The sequence below is a fragment of the Urocitellus parryii genome, chromosome 5, assembly GCF_045843805.1.
Source record: "Urocitellus parryii isolate mUroPar1 chromosome 5, mUroPar1.hap1, whole genome shotgun sequence".
NCBI classification, from domain to species: Eukaryota; Metazoa; Chordata; class Mammalia; order Rodentia; family Sciuridae; genus Urocitellus; species Urocitellus parryii.
In genome coordinates this window covers 209,698,026-209,725,026 of record NC_135535.1, presented here as the reverse complement: position 1 = coordinate 209,725,026, position 27,001 = coordinate 209,698,026, and the positions used below count along the sequence as shown (strand labels likewise).

Here is a 27,001-nt window from a genome sequence, read left to right as displayed (position 1 = left end):
TGCAGTGAATCCCACTGAGACAAAAGCTGGGAATGAGAATGAGTCCTTTCCTGAATCCCCTCACAGCAAGTAAACAGTGGACGTTGCTCTGTGTCATCTGGAATTTAGTATGGAGCATGGTACAGAAGGGGGCTCACAGCACTGTGACACAGGGACACAGCTGGCCTCTAGTAGGACAGCAAAAGCTTGTGGGCTACTTTGAGACTCTTTGAAAGCCCAAATACCTGGGTTTCCAGCTTTTGTGCAAAGTTAAGAGTGGCCCAAGACATCAGGGCTTGGGACACATCTTTTGCCAAGCTGCCTATTACCAAGGACGGTACGGGGCAGCAGTGAAGCAAGACTCCCCTTGAAGGAGACAGGGAAGCACCCATACATCATGGCTTGCCCTCTCCCAGCCTGGGGCCCTACACAGAATGCTTTGCTTTTGCTGAGAGCTGCATGCAAGCTGGACATTGATGCCAGGGGTCTTCTGTTCCCAGCCTCTAAAACAAAAAGGGACAAATAACTCCTACTCAAACATGATGATACCTTAGTGTGGCTGTGAGACGCAGGACCAAGATTGTCACGCTACATCACATGTGTGCACACAAATATATGCACATGAATTAAGGCTCAAGCCAATAGTACCAGCCTTCTAATCTGCAGAGCTTTCTGATTTTAGGTGAGGGAAAAAAATCTTGCCAGTACTTTTGCATCAAAGAGAGATATAAACTTGCTAATTGAAAGATGTTCACATGGAGGAAAATATGGAGATGCCAGCTATGTAAATTAGCATATGCCCAGATCCAAAAGAAATCATGCCAGGCCAGGAGGAAATTAAGCAGATCAGGGGAGTGAGGAAGCAACCTGAGAACAAATGGAAAGCACTTGCGTGCTTTGGCTTAATCAGAAGGGGCTGTCAAGAGCTGGAAGATGAGAACACTACCAGGAGACCCGGGCCGGTCTGTGGGTGCGGGGCTGGGGGCGTGTCCTCCCACCTGTCGGCTGGCTTTTCACGCTGAATCGGAAAGCATAGATCCTGAAGCCGCTTTCTGCTTGATGCCCCTGGAAGGCCTTTCAGGGGCTCCCAGATAGTGCCGCTTCCGCGCCCTGGACTTCTCTGGTACAGGGATTTCCGGGGTTCATTTGCACATGGAAGTCTCTGCCCTGCTCTAGCAAGACTTGTCCCCGCTGCCGCCTTGTGCTGGAGGATCAGGAGGAGGAGACTGGGCATCCAAGGGACAGCAGTCTGCAGCAGGAGCAAGGACAGCCCACCGGCTGGGATGGGCGCCTCCTGGCGGTGACTGCGTGTGACCAGAGCTCAGCTAGGCTCCCTTTGGCAGGCGCCCCGGGCTGTGTGAGCGCTGGGTGGAGTGAAGATACTTGGAGGAAGGGTCTGTTCTTGATTCCAGACAGTCGGGGGTGCAGAGACAGCGGTCGCGTGTGGCCAATATTGGAGGTGCACAGTCCTGTGACTGGGGGAATTCAGCAGGAGTTCACAGAGGATGATCCCTCCTGTCGTGGGGAGGGTCTTGTGCAAAGGCCCTGAGGCCACCTGCCTGACATGTTGCACCATGGCAGGGGTGGGAGAAAGGAGTCGGGGGGCCGCCAAGGCAGAGGAGACCCCTGAGGGCAGCAGACATCTGGATGCTAGATTTTAGACCTGGTGCTGAGAGCTCAATCTCTGAGGCTGATGGGGGCTTGGGAAAATGTTTGGCAGATTTGTCCCAGAGAGAGATCTACCTGTGCCCAATAGTGTCCGGGTGTCCACCTGGCGTCCGGACCAGCAGTCCAGTATCTCCTAGGGCTGTGCACCCTAGACTAGAATGAAACCTGGTAGAGAGAGCCGGTGCCCCTAGCTCCGCCCGGGCGGTGGGACGTGCCGGCTCCGGCGCCACCACCTCAGCCTCGGTTCGCCATTGCATGCAGCGTCGGGAGCCTGGAGCCCGGAGCTGGTGCCCAGTCGTGCGCGCCTCTCCGGTGGTACGCACCGTCCGCGAGAGCCAGAGGCCACCAGCCGCTGCTCCGGAGCCCGCAGGAAGCGAAGGGTTGGGCTGGATCAGCGGGCCCCGGCCAGGCGCGCCCTCGGCCCTCGCCGCCCCGCGCGCCCTCGCCTCCTGGTGCCCACGACTCTCGCCGCTCCGCGCCTTCGGCGCTGGGCACCCCTGCCGGTCTCCGCCGGTCCCCTCCTCCGGGTCCGCGTCTCCACCCCGCGGCCTCGGGGTCCAGGGGTGCGGGGGCGGGGACTGGGGCCAGGCGGGCTGGGGGCGGCGGCGCCAGCGGCCAGCTGGGAGGGGAGGGCGCGGGCAGGGGGAGGGGCTCCCGGCGCGGGGCAGGGGCGGAGCGAGCGGCCGCGCCGCGGAACCAAGTGAGTTGGCTCCGGAGCCCGCGCCGCCGCCGGCCCGCACCTCGGCGCCCGCCGCCCCGCCGCCGCCCGCGCGGGGATGTAGGATGCGGGCGGGCGCCAGGCTCCCGCGGCGGCGGCAGCTGCAGCAGCCACAGCAGCCCCGGCGGCGGCCGCCTCTCCTGTGGCCGATGAACGCGGACCCGCCGCCGCCCTGGGTCTGGATGGTTCCCGGCGCCGCCGGGCTGCTCCGGCTCGGCCCCGGGGTCGCGCCCCCGCCGCTGCTGCTCGCCGCGGCCCAGCCCGCCGCGGCCCCGCTGCTCCCCGGGCTGCCCGGCTGGCCAGCCCCGGGCGAGCCCCTGCTGCCTCTGCTGCCTCTGCCCTCTGCGCCAGACCACGCCGCCGCGCACCACTATCCCCTGCTCCACGGACAGGTAAGACCCAGCCCGCGCGCTCCGCCGCCCGTCCCTCCCGCCCCCGGGCGCGGCCCTCCCGGGCAGGGCGCTGGGGCCCCCGCCTCGCGCTCCCCCTCCCAGGGGTCTTCGCCTCCCAGACCCTCGGGACGCAGCCCGGCCGCCAGCACGGCCACAAAGTTCCAGCTCGACGTCCCGTTCCGCCTCTGGGCAGTTTCCCTTCTTTCTCCCGGGTCTCTGGGCGGAGCGGTTTAGACCCACACCCCAGGCCCGAGTCCGTCCGGCCACAACTTTCGCCGGGGCCCGGGTCGCTGTCCGGCGCGCGGTGCTGAAAGCGGCCGCCGGAGCCCGGCCAGGCAGCCAGCGCCGGGCTGACGCCGCCTCCAAGTTGGTACTTGTACAGTCTCGGGCAGACTTGAAAGGCAGGCTGAGGGTCAATAGCCGATTCTGATTCTGGTCGGGTCCCCCTTTCACATAGACCAGGGCAGCGCTGGGGAGAATCGGGACCAGGGGAAGCCAGCAGGGCAAGCCGGCTCGGGCGCCGCGAGCCCACGCTGGTTCCCCTCCTGCCCTAGGCCGGGTCCACAGATTCCCTAATGCCATATTTCACTTCAGGAGAGTTGGGCGTTTAAAGCTGGGAATCAAAAAGTGACTGTGCCTTTGATTAATGGTACCACAGACCAAGGCGGGCAGGTTTTGGCAGGGTCCGTTGTTTGCCATCTAACTATGCAGACGCATGTAAATCAGGGAATAACATGTATTTTATTCCAAAATCGACCTCATTAGCATATTCAAATGAGAGTTACGTTAGAATGCACCTTCTAATTAATTTGTCTTCAATAGTACCTTGTGAGCTTTCCTAAAAGCTGTGGTTAAACTCCTCCTAAACGGTCTTTAATGCTAACTGACACATCACATATGTGGTACTGGGTATGTATTTGATGTGTGATGCGGTTCATGCTGGGTTTTATTGGATAAATGCTGGTAGCTTTTGCCATATTTCGGAGGGTTGTTGTATCCGAATATCACCACTAGAGGTACATAATGTCAAGGAACTACAGTTTTTCCATATAGAAAACTGCATTTTTTTTCTTTTATAAATTTAAAAAGAAAAATCCAGAAAAACTTAAGTGTTTGTCTTTTAAATATTTTGTGCTATCCATATTCTGTCAAATAACAGTATTTGGAACGAGAGGGATATAGTCAAATATCAGGAAAATAGAAATGCATTATGATTTTACAACAATAGATATTGAACCATTCCCCATCATTGAGCAGTGGAGGCTCTGTGGATCCCCTGAGGAGGACTCCACTAGTTTGCTCAGGGAGACAGTCTCCTCTCCTGTCTGCTCAGTCAGTGTCTGCTGTTTTGTTCTGTGCACTGTGTTCTTCAGTTATGTGATGCTTACATTTTCTTTGCTGTAGGACCTATTTTTATTGACAAATCTTGGGAAACTTTGAATCTTAAATCCTTAGCTATTTTCATTTTGAAAATATTTGCTAAGTGTTTTGTAAATGGTAGATATAATTAACATGACATGCACCGAGAGGAATGTCATAACATAGCTCTGTGCTTGCTTCTGAGACTAATTCAGGGACCCCAGTGGAACAGCCAGCAGCTCTGCCTTTCCCTGTGGCTCTTCCCTGTCTCAGGGTGGGCACGTTTCTTACTGTGTCCTCCGGGTTTCCTACTTAGAAGTTCCCTTTCAGTATTGAAGAGTGCGATGTTGGCAATGCCCTGTGATGCTTCAGATATGAAAACTTGTATACGTTTCTATTTGATTTGTAAACATCTACAATTTTTCTAGGCTGAGGAAAGAGGGGATTTTTCTTATACTCACATTATGTACATTTGAAAATTTCTTTTTTAAAGCAATTATTCTAACAATTTTTGGTACAAGTAGAGTTGGCCAGTGTGGGCTAATGAGTGGTCCCTTGTCTTTTGCTGTTATTACAGTGGCTGATTGGTGGACATTCTCCACCCACAGGACTGTGCCCCTCTTCGACAGTGGAGTTGGTGCCCATTTTCCCACACGTCTGCCCTTCTGCTCTGCCAGCTCGTGTTGGGAGAAGTTGGATAGATAAAAGGATACCTAACTGTAAGGTAAAACGCAAGGGCTCTGCCTGGTCAGGTGGGCTTTTATTTGCTGAGTTGTTGCGTGTTGGTGTAGCAAAGGAAACACCATGTATTTTCTAATTCAATGATGGACCACGGAGGAATAGAGAGAAATCATTTCGGAATTAGATGGACCTGTTCAAAAAACATCACTGCAGGGGGGATGGGTATTTTACTGTAGCTTGAAGTACTTGGATTCCACACCAAAAATGTAAGATGTTTTAATTGTCTGAATAATGATTTTTTAAAATCTAATTTTAAATTTTTTTCATTTTTAAAATCTATAACCATAGAATGAAATCTAGCATTAGGCATTATATGATGCAAGTTTAAATTGTAAGAGGGAGTTTTTCTTGTTATTACTGCTTTAAGTTTTCATCTTTCTGATGGCTTGTTTTAGCTTTCAAATTCAAATTCTCCCAGTATGTTTTGCTGACCTGAATACTGACAAAGTGATGCATTAACTTGTTCTACACCACCAACTAGTAATCTCATTGGGGTGATTTTCCACCTGCAAACTAGCTGCTGGGTTGAACGGACCAGGCCAGCATGCGAGGACTAGCCCAGGACACTTCAGGCATCCGAGTCCTGCCCTTTAATTTTTAGAATGGTGATTTATAGAGTGTCCAATCAGAATGCCCAGTACTGACCAACATGAGACAACATGAATGTGTGGCCCTTCTCACATGCCTCGTGCTCAGTGTTCTGTTTGCATTGTTTCTGGGCAGATTTTTGTGAATAACTCCTTTGCTCTGGACTCCACGTGGATACACCCTGGGGACTCAGGTCTGCTCCACCTGCTGGAGAAGCCTCCTGTGCTGGATCAAGTGGCTCTGACTCTGTCCAGGCCCATTGCTGCCTCCAGGCCTCGTCCTGCTGTGGTGCTAGGGCCTCAGCCAATGCCAGGTCAGTGCCCAAATCACAGTGGCCATGGGTTTCTGTTTCTTTCAGTCATGAGTTGGTATGGAAACGATATTTGTCATTCTAGTGACCCACGTCTCTTAGTAAATCCTCTCATACTTCATTCATGGTGTGTGTATGTTTTTAAAAATTGATTGAGTCTTGAAAATGCCAGGAACTTTGGGCAAAGGGAAGGGGAGGGGGTATGGGGGCAGGTAAGATGGTGGGAATAAATAAATAAAATTTTAAAAATTGATTGAATCTTGGGGAGCTCACCCAATTTTTTTTTAAGAACGTAGAGTTATTTTTAAGATGAAGAGATGATGGAGGGATTTGCACAGAACGGTATTTGTGGTGCTCTGTTTTTAACATTGGACCATGTTGTCTGTGGAGAGCTCTTAATAGGGGCTCTAATCCATCATCCCACGAATTGGAAAGTGTTGTCCTCTGGGCTGAGGGTGTGCACGGGTGCTTGCTGTCTGAGGGCTCGGGCATGTTCTCTGTAAGTTTTGCCTTCACATTGGGGTGATGGGGGTGATGGGCTATAAATGCCCTGTTGGGAAGATGGATTTTGTTCTATCTTTGGAGTCTAGTGACCTGAAAGAACATTTGTCCTGAAACAGGCTCCATGAAACAATCCCTGGATGAAGGATTGTATAATAAACCCGTATCATAACAGGAGAATAAAATCATCTTATGAATTTTTAAATTGATTTTTAAAATCACCTTAACATATGATCATATTATAAAAGCAAATGCTGCCAATGCCAGAATTGCCTTGCAGCCCCTTCCATTGTGGAATATTTTATGACTTCAGAATTACATTATCTTCCTGTAATTTCCTACCTACCAAGCTTATCTCAATATGTGTCTCTGAAATTTAGTAATAAGGAGATGTTCCTGTGGATAATGCAGTGCTGGTGTGGGAGATATATTTATTTTCTGCTCTGTTTGCCTACAAATTCATTCCAATTTGCGATGAATCTTGTTTAGCAGTGAGTCAGGAAGAACAATGCAACTCTGAGCTTCTCGCAGGACTTGAGGATTCCTGGCTGAACCTTGCCTTGCTCCTTGTGATTGAGCTTTGCTGATTAATCAAAGCCTGACTGAGCATCAAACACTTTGGAGCCCTTTACACTAAGATGATCGTGTTTCCTGTTTAATTTGATGGAGATGAAGGATGACTCAATGGCATGTGTGATACGAGGGTGTGCTGACTGTCAATCATTTTTCTAGCATAGAAGAATAATATTTTAATTTCCTAATGCATTGGCAAGAACTGTCACCAAAACAACCAGCCAGCTTAGTTTAAAACATGGAGCAGGTAAGATGAGTTCCCTGCTCCATCCTGAGTGGACTTCTGCACCGCTACCCATCACTGAAGGTCACATAGACGCTTTCCCAGGTGCTTGCTCCTCTCCCCAGGGACTGAGTCTGTGAATGTGCTGGCCATCCATCTGGTAGGAGCAGCCTATGGTAGCTTTCCACTGATTTTCTGTCATGTGGACTTTGACGCTTACTATTATGTAGCGAATATGTAATACTTGATTCAAATAGTATTCATTAATTTTACTTTTTAATTAATCTACTTTAAGGAATACAAAATATTTCTTACTACTGGGTACAGTGGTGCACCCCTATAATCCCAGCAGCTCCAGAGACTGAGGCAGGAGGATCCAGAGTTCAAAGCCAGCCTCAGTAAAAGCGAGGCGTTAAGCAACTCAGTGAGACCCTGTCTCTGAATCAAATACAAAATAGGGCTGGGGTCTATCTCTGTGGTCGAGTGGTCGAGTGGTCGAGTGGTCGAGTTTAGTCCCTGATACCTCCCAAGAAATTGCTTACAAACACAATCGGTATTGGAATAACCTTGCATACCAACCTCATTTACCGTTTCTCAAACCCACGCTTTCCCCACTCCCGTTTCTTGCTCTGCTTTAGACTTAAGAGCAACAACTGAACAGCACACTTACAGCTCTCCTTACCCTATGGGAAGGAGTGCACCTGTCCAAAGCATTTGTTTTGAGTTGAATATATCAGAATTGCTTCACAATTTTCATTTTTTGATAAATTTCTGAATTCTTAGAAGTTATTTGCCTTTGAAAAGCATGGGTTAAATGTCCTTCATCCAAAGGACATTTTTAAGGGGTTGTTTGTGTGCCATTAACTGCTTGACAAAGAGCTTGTATGGGAACCAAATAAAGATGGAAGTTAGGTTAAACTCTAAGCCAGTTAAAAAATCAAAACACATCATTCCAATTTTACTATCGATAGAAATTACACCTCTATTAAATTTACATGTTAATTTTCAGACATTTTATCATTAAAATCCTATTAAATTTCTATATCCTATTGTAAATTGATAAATTTCTTTAATTATAAACAAATCATTATATAACTGTATAAATTAATAAATATATACATTTAAATCTAAATGCAATATAAATAAAATATAAATATATTTAAAATTTTTTTTAGTTATAGTTGGACACAGTACCTTTATTTTTTAAATTTATTTTTATGTTGTGCCTCGCATGTGCTAGGCGAGTACTCTACCACTGAGCCAAAACCCCAGCCCCGAGATATAAATATATTTTATAATTGATATATTACATTCTTCAATCTTGCTATATACTTTTTTTTTTTTTTTTTTTTTTTTGGTACTAGGGATTGAACCTGGGGCACTTAGCCACTGAGCCACATCCCCAGCTCTTTTTATTTTTTATTTTGAGACAGGGTCTTGCTAAGTTGCTTAGGGCCTCCTTCAGTTGCTGAGGCTGGTTTGGACTTGCGATCCTCCTTCCTCGGCTGCCCGAGCCACCTGGATGATCGGTGTGGGCCACTGTGCCTGGCTTTGTTATACATTTTTATGTTCAGAAATAAGGGGCTTTAGAATCAGATGTATTTTATCGATCCCCTTTAAATTAAGAAGCATATTGAAAATTCCCGAGAACTGGGGAAGTGAGTCAAGAGCCTCATCTTAAACAGGCCTCGTGGGTAAGATCTTTTCTCGGTCGACAATAATTTCTGTGTAATGGTTGTTTTGTAAGCGCTTTAACACAATTTCAGGGATTGAGGCAGTTTAGACCACGGACTCAGCAGTGTACCCCTGGCCACTTGTGTCTGAGTAGGCACTCGTGACCCGAGTTGGAGGTGGCCTTGGGCAGACATGTTGAGTGATCTCTGGGGCTCAGATTACCATTGCGCCCCCTGGTGATGTTGAGTAAGGAGTAACTGCCTGGCATAGGGGCCAGAGAACCTGCGTGTGGCTTGAATGACCCTGGGAGCCATCTGAGATGGGTTAACTAGTACAAAGGACTTCACTGTGCATGCCTACTGGGCTCATCCATGATGACAGTGATGATCATCTGCCTTATGCTCAGATCTAGGAGGGCTGCTGACCCCTGGGGAGAGCTGAGTAGTGACTAGTGGTCATTTTCTCTGTGTTCACCCAGCCCCCTGTCTTCTGGCATCTTCTTAGCGGTCATGGTGTGGGCAGCTGGACTGTCAAGGCTCCTCCCCTGCTCAGCTCGTGCTGCCGTGATGTGGAGGACAGAGCGGCCTGGGTGGCTTAGACGACAGTTACTTCTCACGGTTCTGGAGTCTGGATGTCCTGATGGGGCTCCATGTGGCTGAGGCAGGAGGGTGGTCTTGCCTGGCCTATGGTGGCTGCCTTCTGTGTCCTGGTTTGTCAGAGGGGACAAGGGGCTCTCTGAGGCTCCTTGTCTAAAGAGTCCCATCATGGACCATGCTCCTAGACCTCCAGTCCCAAGGCCCTCTTCCTGGTGCCGTCACGGGGGTTGGATCTGGGGGCCACCTTCAGGTCTAGCCCTGCTCTGCTGAAGAGCTCAGCAGTAGGTAGCAGCACCTGGCCCATCCCTGCAGGTGTTTGGGGGAGGGCATCCTCAGAGAAGGGCTCCTGGGCTAAGGCCCCTGAGGAGGAGGGGAGGGTGGAAGGCCAAGCCAAGGGAGTGCAACAATGTTCAGTCACAAAGGTGTGAGAGGGGAGCCACCAGGCGGACCTGCAGCGGGGTGGCACAGGGAGGAGAGGTGCAGCCAGGGCAGCTGAGCCTGGGTCTCTTCAGGAGACGCTCTCCAGCTCCTCTGGGGCTGTCAAGGGATCCTCATGTCACCTTCCTGCGGAGGACCCCCAGCCCTCCCAGGAAGTATGGAGAAGAGGGAGCCTTGTCACTGACCAGTGAATCCAAACATGCAAAAATACACAGTCTCAGCCGCGTTAGGAACCAAGGTCTGCCATGACAACCTAGTGGCTTTTAAGGAATCGCCTGTGTTACGGCTGCCTCAGACACAGCCAGGGGGGCAGGAGGGAGGCAGGCTCTCAGGGCAGTGCCTCCTCCCGGAGAGCTTCACTTGCCGCTGGCTTCGGTTCCTCCTGCTCCCTGTGTGCACGTGGACACAGGGTGACTCACAGGCGCTCCCAGGGGCTCTGTAGTCCACTCCCAGAACGAGAACTTCAGAGCCCTGAGTTCCTCAGAAATAGAGCTACTTAGGCGGAGAGTGTGGGGCGGGGAGGAGACCCCCCTCCACTCTGCCCAGTGAGACCCTGGAGCAGAGTCCCGCTGGAAACCCGGGACTCCTGGGAAAGTCACCTGGGGGACACTGTGCGTCACTGAAGACCTAAGGGCTCACTGGCTCAAAGGTGAGTCAAGAGAGGCAGGGAGAAGGTGGAGCCGAGGAGGGCTCAGCCAGGCGCAGGGCAGGCACTCCACGAGGAGAGGAAGGCAGGTCTGAACAGGACCGAGGAAAGTTAGTATCAATCTACTTTTATTTGCCTTAACAGGCAAAAGGAAATGAATAAATAAAAGACCATAGAAAAGCAGTAAAAGATGACTGATCAGTAAAAATCAATGATTAAGTGGGAGCTGCCCATCTGAAAAGATGATCTGAAGCAATTGGAAAAGAATGCAAGGAAACTTCCGGAAACTAGCAATTAGAATATTCACAGAGAAGGACTAATTGTGACGTTAGTGAGAGAACACGGTACAGAAGCATTCATGAGCATAAATGGCTGTGGTTGTGAACATGAGATGATAATGGAAGGAGATAAATGTGTGAACCCAGAAGACAGGCGACAGCTCCATTTACCAGCAGAGAACTGGAGATGCCCAGGCGTCCGCTGGGAAATGGGGTTGATGGCCTGTGGCTTCAGCTCATCTCACAGAATTGGATGGGATCAGCTCCTGCAGAGAAGTTCAGGGGATCAGGACGAAGCAAGTTGGTCCGCAAAGAAATTCATGCCCCACAAAATGTGTGTGCAAATGCTCAGTCATGAATCCGTGTTGTCTAACACTGACAGTACCACCCCTCCATCTGCTCAGGAAAGGGTGTAAAAGCAGAATTGCTGTTTTTGCCTGTTAAAATTACAGCTTAGCTGTTTGACTTACTATCTTTTTAATTTTTCTGCCATTATTATATCCTGTTTTTATGTTCTCTGGTTTTTTCTTTGTTTTATTCTGTTTCTGCATTTGGGTGACATTTATATTTTGTTTACTTTTGTCTATATTATTATTTGGAATTTGTCCACACTGATCTTATTTTCTCAAGCAATTACCTGTAAGATTTTTTAAAAATAAACAGACTTGAGCATATGTTTTCTCAATTTTCAAATCATGACAACACTATTAGTTTAGAATTCTTTCATGAAACATGAGAAATTTGGGGAAATTTTTCATATTAAATTTTCTTTTTATTTTTTATTTTTATTTATTCCTCAACTAAGATGTAAATTTAACACTAGAATTAAAAATGAAGTCACATTTCAAGTATCTGTAGTATCAGCAATTACTATTAATTGCTGAGAATATATGTAAATATTTGTTAATTTGATTACAGAAATAAGTGGGAAACTCCGAGCGGTTTTCTTGGTGGGAAAGAGGTTGCTATAATAATTGTAATCTCAATAAACTCAGATTACGCTGGTAAAGGGAGGCAGGTGAGGGTGTAAACTCTTCCAAATCCCTCAGCTTTGTTGAAAGAAGGTGAAGCAGTCAGACACCCCAACCGGAGTCCAGGCTGATAAATAAGTCACCCAGGACTGAACCTGGGCCAGGTGTCTACCACCCAGCAGGGAAGGGATGTAGGTTCATGGTCCGTTGTGCAGGAATCGTGATGGCTGCAACTGGAGCGTGGATACCCAGAGATTGTCAGACGCCCCAGAACTCGCCTTAAGCAAAAGCCATTGTTACAGGGATTTGAAGCCTGTGGGGCAGGGAATGCACCCATGATAACAAAAATCCCCATCTGGGACAACTCCTGGATAGGCCAACTCAACTTCATGTACTTCATGTCATGCCTGACAGAAGAAAGGGTGGGCCTGTTCCCTGGGGGGAGTCCTGCAATCACGTCCTCTATTGTCCCATTCTCTAGGTCTGGCATTTGATAAAAAGTACAAGACACACGAGTCAAACAAGAGATGATAAACCACTGTCAAGATACAGAATACTGGACAGAACTAGACCCTAGGATGGTGCTGATATTGGCATTTAAGACCAGGACTTTAAATTAACTCTGATGAGTGCATAGATTGATGTAATAGAAAGGGGAACATTTTGAACAAACAGTTGGGGAATTTTATCAGAGATAGAAATATGCAAAAGTCAAATTGCAATATTAGAAAAACAAGCATGCTTCCTCAGAATTGTGAGATAAGATCCAAAAGTTCAACATATACATAACTGAAGTTCCAGGAGGACAAGGAGAAAAACACTCAGAAAAAATATTTGAAGAGATAATGCCAACAGGTGATAGGAATATAATCCATGTTGTCAAGCTACAGATCCAAGGCGCTCAGCAAACCCCATGAGGGAGAGGTGGCAAAAACAGACAAAACATATGTTTTGACACTGAACACCAGACCAGCCATAGTCTAATCTGTGATTCAAAGATGAGAAATAGATCTTGAAGACAGACAAAGAGAAAGGACACATTAGGTATATAGAGACACAGGAGTTTCATAGTGAGAACATGCACAAGCCAGGAGACCATGAAGTGACGTGTTCACCTACTGAAACAGAAGCTCTCCATCCAGAACTCAACCAAGCAAAGATGCTAACGGCAGCCGCTATGGGACCAGCCCAGGTGCCCACCCACTGATGAACGGATAAAGATGATGTGTGTGTGTGTGCACAGCGGAGTTCTACTCAGCTATGAAGAAGGAAACGATGGCATTCTCCAGTTCAGGATGGATTTGGAGAACCTCAGCTACGTGAGCCAGACTCAGGAAGTCAAGGACTGAATATTCTCTCATGTGCAGAAGCTGGAACAAAATAAGGATACAAAAGAGGGTGGGCACCTTGAACATGGAAGGGAGATGAGTGGAGTGCAGAAAGGGGTTGAGGGGAGGGAGGAGAGATGGAAAGGGAGGAGAGGCAGAAGGAAATTGGCCACAGTGGGCTGTGTGCCTGTGTGAATGCACCGTGGTGAATCCCGCCTTTATGTGTACCTGATCTTATAAGCCCAATGAATAGTTGGGAAGCCAGTGGAGGAGAGGTGGGGGAGTCAGGAGGAGAGAATGGTAGGGAGAAGGAAAAGGAGAAGGGAGAAGGAAAACTGGCCAAGGTTTTCAGGTTTTCAGTCCCAGGCACAATATCAAGAAGATCCGACTCTCCCAGAGCCCATAACAGTGAACACAGGAGACCTGGGCTGGCGGACATCCTACTCCATGCCTGTGTGATCCTGTCAGAGTGAGCCCCAGTACCATGTGTGGCCAGAGTGCATGAAGAGAAACATAAAAATCCACAGTGAAGTGTTTTCCCCCAGAACTAAAACTGAAGGGAATTTATTGCCTGGAGACCAGCAGTTCTAGAAATTACAGGAAGAAATGATATCATAGCAGAGAGAAACTTGCCTTGACTCAAGAAAACAGAGTGATAGAGATGGTGAAATATTTATTTTCCTTATTTGTAATTTCTCTAAGAATAATTGTATGAAGAACAAAGAACAGTGATGTCATCTGTGTGTATATGTAAAACAGGAATGCATGTCAACAATTTCACAAACACTGGAGGGAAGGCCTGAGTACAGCACCGTGGCTATCACACCAGGTGTGACGTGGGGTAGTGATATTCGAGGATCAATATCTTAATAGAGAGATGATATGCCTCATATATTTACATGAAAATACATGCATATATATTTATAAAGACATATCTTTAGGCATAATATAGATTACAATAAGACTTGCTGTTATAATATCAATCATGGTGGAGCCTAGAGCAGGCAGTTGGAATTGTGAAAGGAATCACAATCGTGGAGATAAACGTGGAATCCTAACAGATACTCAGATCAGCTCCCAAACAGGCAGGAAACAAGAGCAAAAGATCAGGGCACAGATGGAACGACTGTTTGTAGAACTGTAAAACGGCAGATTTACATGGAAGGTCCACGCTCCCTGTTTAACCGGCCAAGGTTTTCAGGTTTTCAGTCCCAGGCACAGCAGCAAGAAGAACTGGCTCTCACAGAGCCCATAGCAGTGAACGCAAGGAGGACGAGAGATCCCTTGCCAATGCTCACCCAGAGAGAGCCGAGGGGCCGTGAGGCCACAGAGGAGTCAGAATCAGGAGAGGTGACCTGGGGATGCGGCAGCACAGCTGGCCTGTGAGAAGCCAGGGCCCAGAGCTGCCAAGGGCAGGAAGCCAAGCTGGCCCAGTGGCAGGAGGGAGGACCAGGGGCTTCAGCAGGAGACCAGCTCACCTGGGTGAGGGGCAGAGTGCAGAGCGCAGGGCTCTAGGGCCGGGCCCCTCTGTGCAGGCCCCTCCAGAGGCCCTGACCCGCGTGGAGTGCTGACGGCTCCCACGGCCTCAGCTGTAACCAAGCCAACCCGTTTCGCGGGATTAGAAGCCTGCGCTGTTTGCTCTCAGACCACCATAGGATTAGGTTAAAAATCAATAGTGAAAAAAATACCTAGCAAATCTTCAAATCTCTGAAATAGCCAACACGCTGAAGCCACAAATGATTCAAAGAGAGAAGATTCAAAAATGTTTTAAATTGAAGGAAAATGAAAACCAATATGAAATGTCTCGTGGGATACACCCTAAGCAATGCTAAATGGAAATTTAGAGTATTAAAATGATGACATGGAAAAAGGATCTACGAAATTAGTTACCTAAGCTTCACCTTAGAGAACTAGAAAAGAGAAAGGCACAGAAATTAAAACATGGGCAGCAGAAATCAAAGAAATTAAAAACAGAAATATAAAATCACGACCCAGGGGCGAGTGCTCTGTAGGACCAGCCCAGCTGACCCTCTCCTGCCGAGGCAGACCAGGAGAACGAGACCCAGGGACATGGCCATCCAGAGGGAAGGGCTCCTGAGTGCTTGGTGGGAACGTGGTGGGAAGGCATCTGACACGTCTTGGCAGTGAGTTCCACGCTGCAGTGGGACCTAGGAACCCTGAGTAGAACCAGGTCTGCACAAGGCTGACGCCGTGGGCCAGCCTCCCCTCAGCAAATCCACCCCAGGCAGCCCCTCTGCGACATTCCACCAGCCTTTCTAGAAGAAACCACACCCACATTTAAATAAACTGGTCCAGGAGAGGGAAGAAGATTCCCCAGCCGTTTCCTGAGGTCAGTTCTCCCCTAAGACAAAAACCACTGGGATATGATGGGGGTCACAGCCCCCGTGGGCTTCACTAGCAGAGACGCAAAGCTGCCCAGTGTGATCCTAACAAACCAAACCAGCGACCCAGAGAAACAATGGTACATCTCGACCAAGTGGATCTTCTGTTTTTCTTAGAGTGTCATGCTGAATTGATATTAGAAAATCAATTGATCTTATTTATCAAAAGAACAAAGCAAAAAAAAGAAGAAAAACGAAAGTATATATTTACCAAACTCAGCATCCATTCAGACAGAAAACAAACACCCACCTGTATTCTGTATTCACGGCTGGATGACTCAATAAGGTTAAGATGCCAGTTGGCTCCAATTGATCTGTGTGTATTCAGGGAACCCTAAACTAAACCGCAGTTTCAAAGAAATTGATAACTTAATTCAATAATCGATATGGAAAAGCAAAGAGTTTGAAGGAAGAAAACCAAATGTGAGCACTCCTATGTGGCTGATGTGATCTCTTGATAAAGGACTGGGACGAGGCTCTTGTGGAATTGGAATGGAGCACCCAGGGATAAAGACCGACAGGACTCTGATGCAGACCATCAGAAGGGACAAGTTCTGGACAGTCAATCAATTTTTGAAAAGGTGCAAAGAAAATTCAGTCAATAGAAGGTTTTCTTTTCAACAAATGGTTTGGGGACAATTGAACATCCATCTTCAAAATAAACCTTGATCAATATCTTGTGCCACGGAAAAACTCAAAATGAAATATAGACTTATAGAAAACCAAAAGTCTAAAACTTCTGGAAGAAGACATAGAATGAAAATGTTGTGGTCTTGGTTCAGGCAAAGTTTCCTACATCTGGCACCAAAGACATGGACCACAAAAGAAATCACATCAATAAATTGGACTTCAGCAAAATTCCAAGCTGTCGTTCTTTCAAAGTGTCTTTACAAAATGAAAAGCTACATACTTGGAGGAAAGATTTGTAAAACAAAAATCTGATAAAGGGCCGGCATTCGCATTATACAGAGAACCCTTGTCAATAAGAAAACAAACAACCCAACAAAAATAAATAAAATTAGTGCAGACACATCAGCCACTTACGAAGTACGGATTGGAAATAAGTACGTGGAAATGTGCTCAGCATCACGCATCACTAGGAAATGCAAACGCCTGCGTCACATCGGGCCCCACATCCCTGTAGGAATGGCTGTAATTAAAAGAAGCCGGCAGGACGAGCTGTGGTTGGGACCAGAGCAGCTGGCATTTCCGTGACTTGCTGGAGGGAGTGCAGTGAACCAGGTGCTTTGCAGACCCGCTTGCAGAATCCCACCGACCCACCTCAGCCAGCATCTCACTCTTGGGCACTGACCCAAGAGCAGCGGAGAGACGCCTCACCCTGTGGTGTGGATCTTGGGAGCCCCAGGGGCCGGCGTGCTGAAGGCTGGGTCCCTGAGCTGCGGTGCTGCGGGGGGTGGTGCAGCCTGCAGGAGGGGGCACCTGGTGGAAGGGAGCTGGGTCCTGGGCGGGTGCCCTTGGAGGGAACGTGGGACCCAGCCCTTCCTCTCTGCTTCCTGGCCACAGCCTGTTGTGCTAGTGTTGACATTTTTCATGATAAAATTTAAAAGAAGTATGAAAAAATGAAAGGGTGAAAGATGCACTCCTGACACAATGAAGCCCCCCTCAGGAGAGGACAGCTGGAGCCCTGTGGACCCTACTGCAGACCACAGGGCACTGCCCTGAGGTCCATGAGGCCGTTAAGGAGTATCAGCAGCCCCGAAGGTGTGACGACCAAAATCAAAGGCAGCAAAAACCAGGGCTACAAAAACGACCGTCTCAAAGTAGCCCACTTCGAGCTGCACGTGTCAGAGACCATATTTTTGCCTCCAAGATGGACTTAGGGGCAGATCTGGAGCCCGAGAGGAGGAGGTGGCCTGATGCAGGAGCACAGCATGTCGGCCTGCGAGCCGAGACCTGGGAAACTGGAGCAGAGAAACCAAGTGCAAAGGAGCAAGTGATCAACAGGCTTCCACAGCAGGGAGCAGGGGACAGAGTGTGGAAGGGGCTGTCGTCCACCCCCCGCCCCCAAACAGAGTACCTGAAGAGAAGAAGCTCGCTGTGGTCATCTCTGCTTGGCCTGTGTGGCCTCCCCTAACTGGAGGAGCTGTTTCCTGGGACACGGGAGCTCTTCAGCATCCACAGGCCTCCCGTCTCTCCTAACTGTAGCCCCACTCAGCGGCCTCCACCCTGTCCCTGCCCATGGTCAGGTCCTGCCCACCTGTGACTCTAGGGTGTTGCTAGTGAAATTGTCCAACTCCAAGGAGGCTCTCATGAGGGAGGGTTTGCTTCAGATCACAGGAAACAGTGAGACTGACATATGTAAGGAAGGTAGCCACCCATTTTATCAACGGTTTTTCAAAAATGAGAGAAAAATCAGCAGCAAATTATGTAGACAAATCTCAGTTATAAATATAGTTGTGGAATCGTGAAAGAATTGAGGATGTCCCGGGGCAGCCATGACCGCTTCTGCTGGGCTCGATGGCACATGGTTCGCAATAGCAGAGACTGTGTGGTAGATAGGTGTTTGTGACGACATCATGGCCTGGTTTAATATGTCACGTCAGCCAGGCCATGTGACAGGGCATCACTTGATGGGATGCAAATCCAACAGCCATTTACAAAAGCCAGAAAACTGAGGGGTCAGGTGGGACCTGATAGAATAGTGACCTAAAAGCTTCACGTGGCGGCACAGCTTGGCCTTTGTGGATCACCAGAATCACTCCGTATCACAGGCTTTAACTGTGTTCTGCCAGTTCTGGCCAGTGCAACAAGAATCCCAACAGAAATGAGAAATACCACCTCTGGGTGCAGGGGCTCATGACTGTCATCCCAGCAGCTCGAGTGGCTGAGGTAGGAGGATCACAAGTTCAAAGCCAGCCTCAGCAACTTAGTGAGGCCATTAGCAACTTAGCAAGACCCTGTCTCAAAGTAAAATATAAAACCAGCTGGGGGCGTGGCTCAGTGGTTACGAGGCCCTGGGATCTGCCTGCCCCCCACAAAAAAGATAAGAAATACCACCTGAGGATTACATGCTTTTATATTTCAAAAACCCATACTCTCAAAATTAGTTGCAATTCTGCAAAATGGGCTGATAAAATACCAAGGAGAGCACATTTCCTACACATTAACAATCACTTAGACATGTCACCAAAGAAGCTCTGTCACACAGCATGGGAGAGTGCACGGGTACCTGTGAACAGCCACCTGGGGTGTACGGGTTGTGACCTTTACCTGTCAAAGACAAGTCTGAGCACTCTGGGGAGATGACACTCTCCAGGTGGCGAGGCTCCCTGGGGTCCTGGATGGGAAAGTGCACGTGAGAGGCCTCAGTGCTGTTGGGGTCACTCCATAACCACAGGCCGTCTGTTCCCCATGAGTGTTTTGAAATGTGAGAAGAGTTGTTGTGTGTTTGTGTATATGTGTGTACACCTACATATTTGTATATGCACATACACATACGTATATGCATGAGGGGCTGATTTATTATTCTAAAGTTACATCAGCTTATTTAGTGTGGTGCTGCTGCGGAAATCCACACAGAGGTCAGTAGAGGACATTTTAAAAGAATCCTTACCTAGGACTATTTATTTTAATACCATAATAAAAAGAGATCAACAGGTGATTCAGAATGATTGTAAGTGGTCATATGAAACACACAGTATGCTCCCAAGTAATTCCAGGAATGCAGGTTTCAACCACCGGGTGCCTCTCCCTGTTGAAGGAGAACACACTCCACACTTTCAGAGGCGCCCTCTGCCCCAGTGTCCGCCTCAGGGTGCACTAGAGCTGCTGCGTCCGTCCTTGGGAGTCATGTGCAAGGGTCGTGCAGGGGACTTGCAGGCCTTTGGAAGAGTTCATATAATTTCACTGCCTCTGCAGCAGGTTAAACAGAGCACACGTGCAGCACATCATGATGCAGTGTGTCGTCACTGTCACTAATGCCAGAAGGGAAAGTAAAGCCTCCGAGGTCTGTGGTCGATAATCAGGAGACCTATCAATACACCGGGTTGAAAACAGGTGCTCTTCTGTGAAAATCACATTTAGGTTTCGGTCCTTTGGTTGCTGCTCCTGTATTTTGCAGGGCTGGGTGGAACCCGGGGGCTCAGGCGTGCTAGGCAAGCGCTCTACCACTTCTGCTGCTCCATGGTAGAGCGCTTGCCTCTCGTTTTGTTCTAGGAGTCAGTTTTTAACAGGAGGTTGCAGACTCTGTGAGCAGTAGGGTCTTGATTTTGAGAGCACTCTGCCAAGTGTGTGCACACATACCCATTCACACAGGGGAATGTACACAACACTCACGCGCGCACACACACACACACACACACACACACACACACACACACACACTAAAGGAGCAGGGCCCACCCCGGCAGGGTGGGAGTGATCCATTCTGGGTGCCCTTGTTTCAGCTTGGTAGTCTCCATCATCTTCCACTCTTCATGAGCAGGCACTGCTTGTGTAATCAGAAAGTGCCACCAGCACATGGCCTTGGGGATGAGAAGTCACTGCTGCCCAGCACAGGTGGGGAGCTGTCCTCCTGCTCCGCCAGGGCTGCCTGCGCTGGGCCTGCTTGACTGCTAAAGCCCTTCAAGCACGCTGCTGCCTCCCTGCTCTTGTTTCTAAGCTTGGTTTGCTTTTACCATGTAGTTTCAGGAAACAGGAAGAGCTCTTTGGAGTTCAATACCCTGACTTCAGACATTCTGTCTCACCTTTGGTGTCCTCCAGGGTCTCCTAGGCCTGCTTACCTCAGGGCGGTGTGGTCCAGCGGCAGACCTCTCGGCCCGGGGCTGGACGGTTGGAATCGAGGGCCTTCTGGAGCTGTGAGGGGATCCCTGGCCCTCCTGGTTCCCCAGTCCCTGCAGTCCTGGACGGTTTTTGGCCTGTGGACGTGTTGCTCTGAGGTCTGACTCCTCCGTCCCAGGGCCACCTCCCCTGGGGGTGTCTCTTTACATCCCTGTTGAGAGCCACAGCCGAGCTGGGATGGCGCCTAGCATTTTGCCAGTACTTTTGAGTTCTCTCGGAGTTCCCGTTGAGTTCCCGTTGAGCTCTGGGGGGATTCCTGGGGAGTTGGTGTGGGTTGGTGAAGTGCCGGTGGAGGGAGTTCCGGTGGTGTGTGGTGTGTCCCGGAGAAAGCCGCGTGGGTGGCGTTCGTGGGAGTTGGGAAATAAAGTTTGTTTCTGCTTGAGTGGCCGTGATTTGTGCCCAGCCAGACGGCGGCACATCCCTCTCTTTTGTGTAGTGAGGCCAGCCTTTGGAGGCAGGGTGCACCGCATCCTGTGTGACTTCATCTTCACGATGGCATCCAAGGGCTGTGTCCACCTCAGGTCCCAGTCACAGACCCACCCTCTGGAAGGACCTCAGGTGTGGCGGGTCCTGCACTTGCTCCGTGGAGACACAACCCTGCTGGCCCTCGGGGGCCAGTGTGCACTGGGGCCCTGGCAGGTGGTCGCATCTGCCTTCCTGCGTGGGGAGCATCTCCACTGAGCTGACTTGGGCTCCTCCCTCACCCCTCTGAGATATTCACACTTGCCTTCAATTGCAGAGAAAACTGTAGGGAAACAAATCCCAGAGTGAACTATACCATCTGAAGGAAGCAAAAAAATAAAAAATAAAACAATGTACTTGCATGTGAAAAATTTTGGCTCCTGAGTTGTGTGAGTGACGTTGTTTTTAGAAAAGCAGGTTGTTGCAGGAATTAGATGCATGATGATTGCAACATGAGTCACAGACAGGAATGGCTCCTGCTCCCAGGCATCTGTGATGCCAGCCACATCCCAAGCATCCCCCAGATGCTCCCTGAGCCAGGTGGGGGTGGAGTGAGCACTGTCCTGCCAGCCAGCCGCTCTTGGGTCTCTTCACCTGCACCCTCCCTGACTGTACTGCAAGGTGCCAGGCAGAGGAAACATGACCCCCAGACCCCCAGCTAAAACTGAAGGAAGGAGTGCCTAGATATCGAAATCAAATGCTATTTGTTTACAGTGGCAGAGTTTATGATTTTAAAGAACAGCCTCCTGTTGATGGTTATTTTCCTTAACTTATAGGTGATGTTCCACAAATTGAGACAGGTTATCAAAAGAGGAGAGCCCCGGCTCACAGATAGAATCAGTGTTGAGGGGCCCCTGAGAGAAGAGCTGAGCAGAGGTCAGAACTCGCCTGCAGGCTTCAGTCCCTAGACATTCTCACCCCCGCCTTCCTTCCCACCGGGAGTTTCCAGACCCCTGGCCCCAGCCCCTATTCTGAAGCAGCATTTGCTGGTGGAAATAGAATACAAACTAGGTATGGAGTTAAAATGTTCTGCATTCATATTTTTTGAAAGTCTAGCAACAGCTAAAGTCTAATAATTTATTTTATTTGTCCAAAATATGTAGAGCGTTATCTGAACATGTAATCAATACAAAATCATTAATCTGTCTAATAATGGCTCGCTCTTTGGCATTTCCCCGGGAATGCAGGGTGTATTTCACACTTAGAACACACCCCAGTTCAGACCAGCTACACTTTGAGTGCTCCAGAGCCACACGTGTCCCTGTGTCCCCTCAGGGACAAGACAGTACTGGAAGATAATACCCAGTTCAGTTGTGAAGGCCAAAACCCTATTGGTCAGTATATTTGAGAGAGACTTTCAGGAGGGTTCAAAGACATTCATTCTGTGAACAAATGAAACCCAGGTGTGACCTCTCTGTGTCCATGACCTTATGAGAAGGAAGGTCTGTTTTAATCCACACAAACAGCAGTTAAGTGGGGTAAGCTTGTTCGATGCTCGTGTGCAAAAGTGATTCACTTTTTATTTTAACATATTTTACTTTTTTCCAATATAAGGATAATCCATATTTGTTAGATGTAAAATTTTGTGAGTAAAATGTGGAAGGAAAGAATAAAATGGCCCACAGCTCAGGAAATATTTACAATATGGTGTATCACTATCAGGGCGCAGCACGGTGCCCACAGTTTTGTGTTCTCCTCTGACAATGTGGTAATATTTATTCATCCATGATATTCAAATTTAGTTGACTTCACCTTTAACAGCTTTAACAAACCCAGCGGTAGATCAGAGTTTCCTTATCATCAACATTCCAGGGACCGTGCATACATGCTGGATAGGAATTGATGGTCACTTCTCTGTGATAATTTCCCCGTCTTCCTAAAGACCTCTCGATCCGAGTTGTCACAGTGTCTCCCCACCTGAAGGTCATCGGAAGGCGTCTGGCACGAGCTGAGTTCAGGGAACATCGGTTCTTCTTCTTTCCATTCTCATGCTTTGTGCGTTTAGATCTGCAAAGCCTGTTTTTACCTGTGCCGCCTCACGTCTGAATGCAGTGTCTCCGCTGAGGACAGGGACACCCCTGAGGGGTGGTCACACTCAGCGGCAGCCACGTGCGATGCAGGTCCTCTGATGCCCTCAGCCTTCCCCGCCCCCTGGCTCCCAGCTGCCGGTGTGGTGTGTTGCTTCTGTCCCCTTAATTCAGCAGGATTCTCCCTGCTCTGCTTTCTCTGTTTTCCTTCTAATTGGTCACTGCGCAGCGTGGCATTTAAGCGGCCCGTGATGTGAAATCACGGTGGGCTCAGTCCCTCTGGTGAGTCCGGTGCTGGCTCCCTGCTGCCTGCTCGGGGTCTCTCCTCTGTGCTTGTGTGAAATTGCCCAATTTCGTCTTTCTTTTACTGTGCTCACCTGCATGGGGTGAAAATTACCCTGGCTTCCTAGAATACGTCGGGAAGGGACCCCTCCTTTTTAACACTTTGAAGGTTTTACAATACTAGAAGGAATATTCCTTGGAGATAATTTGTAGGATCTGCCTGTTACATGGTGAAAGCCTGGTCTTTGTTTTGTGGAAAGATGTCTAACCACTGACTTAATGCACTGAATTGTATGACTATCTGTACTTGGTATTTTCATGCTGCTTGGGTTGGCAGGTCATACATACATATTTTAGAATTCATACTTGCAACCCAGTTTGCAAACTGTCTTTGGAGCAAGATTGCTAAATATTTGCTCACCTTTTCAATATGTTATGTTAGTAGTTGTCTTGTTTAATGTATAGGAGTGTTTTCACCTCATCATTGAAAATATCTACTTGTTCAACATCATTGTAATTCTGTCCATTTTATCTGTTCTTCAAAGAGACAACTTTTGAAAACGTCCTAAGTCAGCAGGGAGTGGTGATGCACACCTGTAATCCTAGTGGCTTGGGAGGCTGAGGCTGGAGGATCATGTGTTCAAAGCCAGCCCCAGCAACTTAGGGAGACCTGTTTCAAAATAAAATATAAAAAAATAAGTAAAAAGGGCTAGGGATGTGGCTTAGTGATCAAATGCCCCTATGTTCACCTTGGACACTCTCCTCCCCTTCCTCCCTCTCATTTGTTACTGAGGGCTGAACCCAGGGGTGCTTTACCTCTGAGCCACATCCCCAGCCTTTTTATTTTTTATTTTGAGGCAGGGCCTCACTAACTTGCTGAGGCAGGCTTTAAATTTGCAATCCCTCTGCCTCAGCTTCCAGAGTCACTGGGATTGTAGGCGTGTGCCACTGTGCCTGGTTTCTGTCGTTTTGTTCTGATATATTTTTCTGGTATAGATTTAAAATACTTTAAAATTTATGCCACAAATATTTAACTTGAAAGTCTATAGAGTTAAATGTCATGCTGCTGCACCATCTTACTGAACAATACAAGGACATTGTCACAATATGATAGTGACAGCTGTTTCTTAAAAACATCCTTATTGTTATTCTATATTATTAGATATTTTATTTTCTCAGATGATTCTTCTGAAACCATTTTTGTTATTAGATCCTTTAGAATTTCTCCTTATGAAGGTCAGCTACTAGTAAATCTATTTTTTTCTTTATCTAAAAATGCATATTTATTGTTGAGGTATAGATTTTTGGTTGGAAGTTACTTTTTAATCAACGGTTTGATGACTTTTTCTTCATGTCTTAAGACGTCTGTTATTTTCTGCCGAGGTGTTCTACCAGTCGAAATGATTTTCCCATGTACGTCATCCATCTTTTCTCTATACATACTTTAAAGACTTCACCTTTGATTTTAGGATTTACAACTTCCTCGTGATGTATCTAGATGTGAGCCTTGTAAAAATCCACGTCTCTCGTGGGTTGTGCTTTTGTGGATGCGTGTCTTTCTTCATTTCTGGGGCATCTTTCAAATATTGCCTTTCTTTCTTTTGTTTTTCCATTTGGCTTTCTAAAATGTTGGTAAGGGATTCATTACACTTCATTATCCCAAATTTCGTATCTCTTCCTTTCCCCTTCGTATTACTTATCTTTGTTCTCCATACTTACTTAGATAATTTCTTTAGTTGTATTTTTCATTTGCTAAATCTCTCTTCATGGATGTCTAATCTGCTATTTCAAGTCCCTAAGAAGTTTGTTATTCCAACAATTATAATGTTAATAATTTTAATCTCTAGAAATTCCATTATTTTCTTTTTCAAATCTGCTCCATTCCTTACAGTGTCTTGATCTTGGTTCCTCTTGAAAACATTTCCCATGCAGTTGTTTCATATTCTGCACATGAGATTTTGATATCCCTGTTTTGGGTGCAGGTTTGCTGAGTGTTGACTTACCGGCTGTCGCTCATGGTGGCTTGCTCGTTGATTTATCTGGTGTTCTTATTTGGGAGCTTAGCATCATACTTCTGTTTGTGAATCTTCTGCTGGCTAGGTGGGTCATGCCTTCCTCTAAAGATCTACACCTGCACAGCTGAGGGGCACCATCAGCCCAGACCCATCCCCGGAACATCTCAGGTCCTGGAGTGGGCTACCGAAGACCTCTGCTGGCCTCTGCCTCTGCCCACGTGGGAGACCTGCCTTTCCTGTCTGCACCTGTGGGCCTAAGACATGAGTCTCCAGGGGAAGTGGAGAGAGGTGGACCTTGGAGACTGGCTCTCTCTTTGGCACAGACCTGCCTCCTACCCAGGGTTGGGGTCCCTCAGGGAAGTTGCTCGTACTCCTTTGAAAACCAAATTCAACTCAGCTGCTTTTGCTGAGAATACTGGTCAGCTCTGGGGTGTGCATGCACTTATTTTTTAAATTGTATAGTAAGAAATATTCTTCCAACAGAGGATACATTTTTGTCTCAAATTATACACCCTCAAATTATATACTCTGATAGCTGGGCAAAAAGCCAGATAAACTGGTGCACAGATTCCTCCGAATTACAGCTATCACCAGAGCTTTAATTCACCAGAAAGTTAGGTTCAAGACCTGCATGAAATGAACATGTGGGAAGTGATGTTAGATAAAAATGGAATATTCCACTTAGCGGCCCATTATCGTCTTCCTTTGCAAACCAGGTGCGGAGTCTTGCAGGTAAGATCTGAGCTCCGGGAAGCAGAGCCCTGGGCTGTGTGGCCTCTCCTGAGTAGGCATAACCAGGGCTTGCAATGTCCTCTCCATACTCCACACCAGCAGGCCGAGCACCCGCCGCGCACCCTGCTAGTGGAGGTGCCAGGGACAGACCGTGAGCCAAACAGGGAGATGAAAGGGGTCTGCTCCGTGGGTCTTACAGACAAGTTTCTTTTCTCTTTGGGCAACTACTGCACCGTGTTAACTTGTGTTAGTAGATTAATAAACTTTGGGTGAAAGGTTCCCAGATGGGGAGTCTGGTCTTCCTGCTGCTCTGGGAAGGCTACCTTGGCCGGGCTCCGCGTGGAGAATCAGCTCCTTCTGCTCAGTGTTGCCATCCACAGGTGCCTTTCGGGAACAGTGTGGGGTCCTTGAGGAGGTGGCCTCGGACAGGCTGCGAGGAATTTGAAAGGTTCGGGTGGGCAGACCTGGCTGTGCTGTGCCCCTGGGGTGGAGATCTGGGTCATTTCCTCAGTGGCTTAGTGGAAGCCGGGCGATCTTGGGGTGGTCTTCATGGGCATGGGGTGGTCTTCACTTTAGGGCCTAAGGTGGGAGGCCAGGGCAGTGCATGCTTGTGGACCCTGAATGTCTATAGCTTTTGGGGAGGGTCTTTGTAGAACACACAGTGGAGACCTGAGACTGGAGCCTCTGGAGGTGCCTGGGGGCGGCGCCACGGGAGCTTCTGGGGATCTGCCTTGGGGCAACAGAGAGGTGCCCTCCCCAGGGAGCCAGGGGGCACCCCTTGTGCTCCTGAAGTGACAGCCGGGTGGTCTTGTCACAGCGGCCCTGTTCCTCAGGTGCACTAGAAATGCCCTGGACACCAGCAGCGTTAGGCTCCCTCCTCTAAGGAAAGAAAGCCTTCCTCCAGGTAGCATGGTCTCAGGACAGTGGATCTTTAAAACCTGGGAATTCACCTCGAATCTCCTTTGTTCTGATGAGCCTCTTTGCATTCATTCTCCATGAGAGACGCAGCCCGCAGGTAGCTTCCCCAGGCAGCCAGATCCAGGCGAGCCTCGACCCACAGACCCACACCCCTGCAAGGCCCAGACAGGATGGGCGACGTTTTAGGGGCGACCTGCTTCCTCTGGGCAGCAGAGGTGGGTTCTACGATCTGAAGAAGACGTGGACATCAGTGAGGGTCAGTGGTGGCTGACTGAGATCATGAAACCGAGGCACAGGAGAAAAAGAATTCTCACAGGGGCCCACAGCGATCACCCGAATAGTGACTTTTTAAAAAATGGCACTTGGAGAATGCTCTGAAG

General features: G+C 48.4%; 1 protein-coding gene across 1 annotated transcript in view; it reads left to right on the top strand.

The window, feature by feature from the left end:
- The first annotated feature begins 2,430 nt into the window (after positions 1–2,430).
- Positions 2,431–27,001, top strand: part of Tcerg1l (transcription elongation regulator 1 like) — a 172,109-nt gene continuing 147,538 nt past the window's right edge. The window contains exons 1-3 of the mRNA XM_026410296.2: positions 2,431–2,757; positions 4,694–4,840; positions 5,581–5,758. Coding sequence (XP_026266081.2) covers positions 2,431–2,757; positions 4,694–4,840; positions 5,581–5,758 — 652 coding nt within the window. The remainder of the gene's footprint in view (positions 2,758–4,693; positions 4,841–5,580; positions 5,759–27,001) is intronic.